This window comes from Hypomesus nipponensis, chromosome 9 (assembly GCF_054491055.1).
Source record: "Hypomesus nipponensis isolate SF chromosome 9, ASM5449105v1, whole genome shotgun sequence".
Lineage (NCBI taxonomy): Eukaryota > Metazoa > Chordata > Actinopteri > Osmeriformes > Osmeridae > Hypomesus > Hypomesus nipponensis.
The window spans coordinates 18566408-18575000 of NC_140369.1; the positions used below are offsets into that span (position 1 = coordinate 18566408).

General features: G+C 42.5%; 1 protein-coding gene across 1 annotated transcript in view; it reads left to right on the plus strand.

Annotated features, from left to right (window-relative positions):
* The first annotated feature begins 476 nt into the window (after positions 1-476).
* The window catches only part of LOC146273377 (V-set and transmembrane domain-containing protein 2-like protein), a 20886-nt gene continuing 12769 nt past the window's right edge, over positions 477-8593 (plus strand). Inside the window, exon 1 of the mRNA XM_084704542.1 lies at positions 477-684. Coding sequence (XP_084560668.1) covers positions 567-684 — 118 coding nt within the window. The 5' untranslated portion in view covers positions 477-566. The remainder of the gene's footprint in view (positions 685-8593) is intronic.

Below are 8593 nucleotides of genomic sequence, written 5' to 3' on the forward strand. Positions count from 1 at the left end.
ATTTTATGTTTTAAAAACTATAGATATAGGTTAGTTCTTGGTAAATCGTACCAGTGTGATAACACATTAGCCTACTAAATTAATAGGCCTATTAGAACTTCATGCACAGTGCCTTTTAATTTGAAAAAAAATAGGACGTCATGGAAAATATGAGGAATTATAAGGAAGTCATGTCCACAACTGTACAAAAAAATGTAACTCCGAGTGTCAAAACATAGGAAAATGAATAAATAATACATTTTCAAACAATCTAAAAGTTAGCGACAATATAATTATGGGATCCCTCCGCCTAATTTACTTTCCCTGCAAGCCGCTGCACTCGTCACCGATATTTTCTCCCTCCGCCTCAGTTGGCACATCTTTGCCTGCTTGTAGACAGTATAGGAAACCAGTGGCGCTTACGAGATCGAGCAGCCTGCTGCACCTTTTGCGTGAAAGCGCACTTTTTGTCCTAGGGCTATTTCGTGCATCAGGGAGAATAGACAACCTGGACTGGTGTGGATATTGGTTAATGACCTCCGCCTAATGTGAATTTTCATAGACCACTTGAAACACGAACAAAAGCAATGGGAGCATTTGGAGTGATCATAGGGATTTTACATTATATGGGACTCTATCTTCAACTTAGCACCGCTTTCAAACCGATTGAACATGACGAAGTGGACAATCAGATATCTGGAAACGGTACGGTTTCTACTGTATTCTAGTAGTACTTGTCAGTCATTGCTTTGACTTAAAATGAGGCTGGCCAATGCTCAATAGTGTGACTGGGTGGGGTTAACTCTATTGTCTCGATGATGATGATTGCTGAGATTTTGCCTTTCGATATAAAGTTGAGGTATATATCAAACTATTAGATATTGAAGATAGGTTGCCGCTGCCAGGTTGGATATTGCAGGTATTTGATGTGGCCGCATAGTTATAATTGAGCTTTGAAGATTAGTTTAAGAACGTGCATATGGAGCGTTTTAATTTGCTAGGTGACTGAAAGATGTGTTTGAGATAATTTAGGTAACTTTTAGTTTCTACTTTTGGGATTTACAATTTGAGCATAGCTCATGTTTCATTTTAGTGCTCTATTGTAACCAGTTTATTATATAAACAGATCTCACTGGACTTTTCCTAAATCATATATTTAAAAAGTTACACATACTGCATATCTTTCATATTTGCATTTTCTGTTATTAATGTATGTGATCTTGACAGATATATATTAGGGTAAAGTTTTGGAACATATGTCTGGAGTAGTAATATAATTGTTGTTTGCTACCCCCTGTATGTGACAGATGTATAATGTAGTCCTAGACTACACTTGAATTCTTAATTTGAGTATCAATCATTGCAAAAGCATTGGCAAATACAATGTTTCCATTGTGCCTGGCATTGATGCCATTCCACACCTGAATTAACATAACACATTTCCTGTTTCCAGCTGCCCATAAACAATAAACCAGTAGCTGATCTTAAATTCTAAATATTAATGGTAAATTATGAGTCCTGGGGGATGCAGTCACAAATTCATAGGCAAAGCTATAGTCTAGTCAGTTTCTCCACGTACTAAACCTTTTAAAGCTATGACCAAAAAACATAAATTGCAACCTTGTATTTCATGACTGAGAGAGACCGTTCAGAAGATGTGTTGCATTCGTCATGAATCAGTCTCCACACATATGAAACAAAGTGCATCTTGACTTTCAATGGCAATAGTTGTTTTTCATCTCATGACAATATACAGTTTTTTGGCATGTATAATTTTGGCTACTACTGTTGTCTTTCGTGGGTGGTATTTGACTTTGAGTTTGCTGGATTTACTGTTCTCATTCACAGACAAACAATGCAAGGGAAGAAAAAAATATGACGAGAATTCACGTTCCTGCGGTCATACGTCCACTCTGTCCCCATTAAATTAGATGCAGGGGACAAAGTATGGTCCATAGACATGTACCGTTTAAGCCAACCTTTTATTTATCTGACTAAGATTCATTTGATCTGCTTGCCGCAATTGCTGGTGGTCAAGTGCACTGGCGGGGTGAGGGTTTAACCATTGTTTTCATTGTTTTACATGAAATGTTGTTTAGAACAGAACCTTATGAACTAGCTAGTATTTGTTGACTATCTCTACCTTGTGGCCACTACCCTGCCATACTGTTGTTGTTTTTTGTATGATCCCATCCTGCAGGCCTGCAGGTGAATTATATATCCTACTTGCTGTGCTTTATCACTGTATATTCACTGCTAGTCACAGGAGCTTTCTCTCCTTAGAATGTTAGCTTTGGCCTGATCAATATAAATGAGCGTGGCGTATATGGGCGGTGAATTGACTGCTCGGACTGGTTAGAAAATCAATTAGCACGCAGAACTCCCAGAGGAAGTTAATTAAAATGAGGTTTAACTGCTGTGTTCCCTACCCTAATCCATGTCTTCACCTCAAAGTGTGTGTGTCTGTGTGTGTGTGTGTGGGGGGGGGGGTTATAGAAATGGGCTACTGTAGTCGTTTGACATTCTAGATGTACACTAGTCTTACTTCCTGGAGAAAAAAAAACATTTTTGTTTCACTATTGGAGGAGACCATCTTTCTCGCCAGAATTTAGAGTGGCGTCCTCTGAGGTTAAGTAATCCCCACGGGACTTTTTTTTTTGTTTTTATCGGGAAAGACTGGTGGGTTGATAAATTGCCCAGACGCAGGGGAGCTGTGCTTTCATGTAGAACACAGCGCTTGATGCGGTGTTCCAGAGAGTGCTTGTTAGATTCAACTCGGGCTCGTTTATTTCCAACCCACAGATAAGTGCATTCAGCTGGGTTATCTCAGTCCCTTGCACCTTCTCCGGCTCAGTCGACGTGTAGGTCTTACACCTGTGCAGCTGGGTGGAACTTTGTATGGAACGTGTCAAAGCAAGGTGATCGGGTCGGGTAGAACAACACCTGTGTGCTGCGTCGGTCTTTCACCCCCGACTTCCCCGGGTTTTAGCTGGCCTCGACCTGTCAGTCTCACCGAGGTGGGTCACGGAAGACTGCACAGAGATAGCCAGGAGATAGCATCTGATTAAGAGTCCTTGTGTTTGTGTCGTCCTTTGCGCGTGCGACCAGCGATGTATAGCCGTGCCTGACACGAGTTGGGAAGTCACGCTGTTCATCGGGCTCATCAGACACCTCCCCCCCCCTTGTACCCCCAGCTCCCCGAATCCAAAATCCAGGCTGAGAACAGAATGTGGTCATTCTGTCTGCCACTCGGACGGTTTCACCGTGTGATCGTTGTGCGTGGTGCTGCATCGGCAGTCTCAAGGTGTACACACGATTCATTAGCCTCCAAAGACTTGCGGTTGCTCTGCCAGCCTTCTACTTGGTGTCACTTTAATGAGGATGGCCAGCCTAGGCAGTTTGCCTCTGCTTTCAATTTAACGGCTCTCACATTTGGAGGGAGGTCGACAGATTGGACGCTCTTGTTGGCACTCTGAAGGGCTGTGAAACAAACCTAGTGGGTGGGAGAAGCAAAGTGACAGGGCCGCTGAAATGATGTTCAGAGGACCAGCTCAGGAAAAAGGAGAGGGATGAGTTAGTGTAGAGGAAATATAGAAACCATAATGAGTCGATCCACTCTTTTGACTAGAGAACAGTTGCCCACAAAGAATTGAAGGAGATATTGAATCTTGAAAAGTCCAGCGTGTTCGTTTGACTTGTAGGACAGAAATCCTTTAAGTGAGTGAGTGCTGTATGTTTCAAAGCGCACGGTCAGTAACACAGTTAGCCTCCAATAGGGAGCAGTTGTTTTGGGGGTACAAGAGTCAAATATGCAGACCATGCAGGTTCCAAAAGGACTAAATGCTGTTCCGACAGCTTACCGATTGAATGTGACTAAATAATAAGATAACAGCCAAGGAGATCGACACTGCAAATTAGACTGTGACTGCAATACTGGTGAGGAAATCAAAAGAAATGCATCCTGGCTTTGATCACTGAAAAAGAGTCTTCTCTGTGAATTGAGATCACAGGGAGCGTAAAGCGTAGAGGAATAGGTCGGCAGAATGTGACACTTAGCAGCGAGCCTGAGGGATTTAGCTTTGTGTGGGCCTTATCTCTTTCCATACACACCTTGGCTATAGACTGCCTCACAGGGATAACCTCTGTGTGAGAGGGTCAGTTTGGCTCGGGTTTTGATGTGCAAAAGTGCTGAAGGACTTTTGCCACAGTTGAAGTGTGGTTTGATATTCTTTTTTTTATCCAACTTTTATCTTCTTTTACCTGTGGGGTGAGATAACTAGTCGAAGGGGGGAAACGTTTGATGGTATATTTTTTTTTAAAGCAAATCGAAGTTTAGAAAAGACCAAGTTCAAACACACCTATCACAACTTTAAGTATTTCAGTTAAGATCATCTTTAATATCATTTTTACTACCTATTACAGGTTTTATGCACAGTATAGGCATTGCCACAACAGCATTACCTTTTTAAAGCAAGCAAGCCTATATCAAGTTCCTCCAAGTGAAAGGCCTTGAAACTACTTGGAAACACTTGAGATTCCATTACTAGTGTCATGAAAGCCCACGGAGACAGGAATGGCTGGACCCGAGCACAGAGCGCAAGGGTATTTCTTATAACAAAAGAAAACAAAAACAGATACAGCTCCGGAGATGTCGTTTTCTAGAGACGTAGTTACTTCCAGAGAAGTACGAGTAGGTTTTGTGGAGTGGAAAACAGACAAACAATACCTCACGAAGGACAGGGTGTGAACGAGTAGTTAAGGTCGTGGTAGTAAGTGGCAGAGGGATAACGGGTGAGTGGAATTTGTAATCAGTGCTCCGGGGACCGGGATCTGCTGTGAGGGGTGCGTGCATGAAGTCCGCTGTTGGGGTTGCTTTTCCCAGCCCTGTTGAAAGGTTGCAGGAGAGGGGTGGGGACAGGCCTTACAACTAGAAGCTCAGATGCACTTCTTCCAAACCCCATGCCAATTCCATTGAAAGTATGCAGCCCAGAGAAAGCCATTCGGGGAACTGGTTGATTATAGCATATGGAGGCTCTTCTCTCTAGGGACATCTGATGGAGAAAAGTGACTTATCGCTTGAGCATTACCTTTCTGGCTACTTTGTGTCAACATGCGTCGCTACATCCAAGCGCAACACACTGACGGCAAAGAAGGCGGAATAGCCTCTGTGCCACCTTTCCCGAGGGCTATGAAAAATTCCCTCCCGAGGATGAGTATCAGCTGCAACAGGCAGACAGCTGCTCAGTTGATTTCCGGCCCATTCTTATTTCATTATTTTACCTTCCACCTTGAATACAGGCTGAAGGTCTCGCAAGCGAGTATTTCCCCCAGGACTATTTCTGCCTGCTCGACCTGCTTCTGCCTGTAAGCTGAATTGCCTGTTATTGACTTCCTTGTGAATTCCAAGACTATATATCTGTTTATCAGCATTATCATGTTTGTATGTATTTGATTATGGACTGTCAGCAGTAACTGTCTTCCATAGATATCCCTTGGTGGTGTGAGATTGAGGCGGTTTTTATTTGTTCATCCTTCAGGCACAGTGGTATTTCCTCTGTTTTAGAAACCCTGTCACAACATCTTGCTTATTTGGATCCTTACTTAGCATTGATAATCAATTCAAGCCAAGGCAACAAACATTTCAAAGAAAGCCTTTCACCAACTCAAACTAAACCCGACTATTAAAACCAGTTAAGATGCACAATTGACAAAGTTATCTTGAAGTGGAATATGAATATGCTATTTTAGCATTTTCATAGGCAACAATCTACTCAGTTTTAGAAAACATCCCCTTGGGCCTGCCCTCCTTATTAAACGCATTAATCAACGTAATGTAATTTTTACGCCCAGAACGCCCTATTTAAGAATTATTCACATTCACCTTGGGAGGTTGTGCAAAGATACACTAGCTACTATTGCTATGCACACAAACTGTTAATATCTCTTTTCCTGTCTCTCCCCCTCTGGACACGACTCAAATGGAAGCAATGAGTCAATGACCCTTTGATTTTGTGAGCTGTCACCTCAGGGCGGAACCTTTCATTTGAAAAATGTTTGTACTTAGCGGGAGACAGATTTCTCTGCTGCTCCCAAACCACGGTTGTTACATGATATCCTCAAAGCCATGTATCACTTGAAACGTCTCAGTATGTCTTGAAGTGTGGGAGTATGGCCTTCTTAAATCTCACCCCAGGAACTTCCAGATATATTTCTAAGTAGACACTGTGTTTGTAGTTTTTATTCATATCACAAACACAATGCAAAACACACTCCCACATCCAGCACAATATATATCTTACAGGTATTTATTATTAGATCATTACCCATACCAAGTGAATGTCCACTTCTTGATTTTACATCGACTGTCAAATACTCGCCACGGCATAGCCTTTAAGCTGCACAGCTCTGTAACGACACTCAGAGGAAAACAGATATAAATGGCCTAGTAATCATCCCCCACAAGTCCCTCCTTGTGGGACCAGAATGTGTTTGTGGGGTTTAATAGAGAGACAGGTAGTAAAAAAGGACAGCTGCTAACTTAAAAACAGGTGAGAGAATGAGGGAAGAAAGGAATGATTGACAGATTGTTGCTGGTCTCTCAAGGGTGTGGGAAATTCTGAGCCCCAAATTCTTGTTTCCATCCTTTATCTTCAGTTAAAAATATGCACGCCCATGGTACACTCGCTTACACACACACAGCTTTGGTGGCACACTTATTAATAACCATGCAATTCTCACACATACTAATTATGGTGCTGTGATTTCACCGGTTTCAAACACATGCTCCATTTGGAGAGAGAGAAGGAGGGAGGGTGAAAGAGACTGACAGATTGACCCCACCCTGGCACTCTCAGGCTGAATTTATCCATCTAATTTCACTTTGGACTTGCCTGGAGGATGTGAGGGAAAGATATGGAAGGGGGATCTCTCTGGAGATTGAGCTGTATTCATTTTGTTTATATATTTTATTTCTGCCCTTCTCTCTCCAAGTTTATTTGATTACCCCCCACACACACCCCCCATTCCCCTTTTCATTTTTAATGAGGCCTCAGTCAGGAAAATAAGCAGAGCCCTGGTTATATCACAAAACTGGGAGTGGTATGGAGAAAAATGCAGTGTGTGCGGCATGGTTGTTTAAAAATGCATGTGCTTGCATCTTCAAACGAGCATCTTCCTGCCAGTGCCAGGAGAGGATTATGACAACAATGCTTTTATGAGTTTTGTTCTTGGAACTTGCAGAGTTGACCAAATTTGACTCACATTTACTCAATAGCTGCATATACAAGTCAATTGAGCAATAAACCAAATGAAAAATATTCAGCATAGCATAGCTTTTCAAGACGTGTTTATGTTAAGGTTTATGTTGGTTCGAAATAGCAATTTTCCACCACTGATATTTTCCCTTGGGCTTTTTTTCAGCTGGAAATTTTCATCGAAGCTGACCGCCGTGTCCATCTTGTTGATTCAGCGTCAGGCCAAGGTTAGACGATTGATTTCCCACCTCGCTAATTTGATTTAAGTCACAAACCTGTCGGATGTTTGCTGAGCAGTCCTGTCAGGACCTGACGTCTGCACAATGCACCCTGGGATACGCTCTGTTTGTCAACAAGTCATGTTTCATGGGCAGGTTGAGGAAGGCTGCCTGCATATTGAGCTGAAAAGGCAATTTGACAACTGTCAGATCGATAAGGCCAAAAGAGAGAGAGAGAGAGGCGGACTGCTTGTCCAGTCGAGGCATGATTTGCTGGTGGTAATGATTTGGGATGCATTCATGGGTGGAGGAGTGAGTGAGAGTGTGTGTGTGTGTGTGTTTGGTGTGAATGATGGGTTAAGATCAAGTGGCTTTGTACGTGCATTTCTGGCAGTAATACATCAAAAGACAATATCTATCTATGGAGACCAACACGTTTGGCAGTCCAGCAAATGGCAAGCAAACTCCAAATACTCACTGTTACAATACTAATAGTTGTCTCCACTACTGTATTGCAACATATAATCTGAACATACCGATCATGATGGGTTAAATGCGGTAGTTTCACTAGCTGTTAGGAATTCAAATTGTAAGGAACTCAAATTAGACAAAGAAGCTTTCTACCAAAAATTACGAAAATGAAAATTCCAGGAAAACGGTGAATTCAACAAATTGAAATATACTGTCATGAGACCACAGTCATGTCTGCGTGCGTGCACGTGAGCACCCACGAGAGAACAGGCTAATCATGTCGCCCCTCAGATATGTATGTATCACATGAAGTAACAATGTCAATCTTGAAGATGGCATCAAAGATACTGTAAGTACCCCTCCCCCCTCATTTCCTTTGTTCCCTTTTCATGCCGCCAAAGCTAATTAGAGTTCTTCCCCTCTCCTCTTAGCAGAGGTTTGGGGTAGTGGGATAATTAACCCCCGGAACGACACTTGCCCCTGCTGTGATAGTCCACAGTCAGCCTCGATGGCCTTGCTGTTCAGATATCCGCTCTCTGATCCGTGAAGATCCACCCTAATTGCCTCGACTGACACTGAAAAGGAGGCTTTTTGCGTCAAATACATTTCAGGGTGTCCTCCATATGTTTTGTGCGACTAAATTGGGATTTGATGCTGTTGAGGTGGACATTG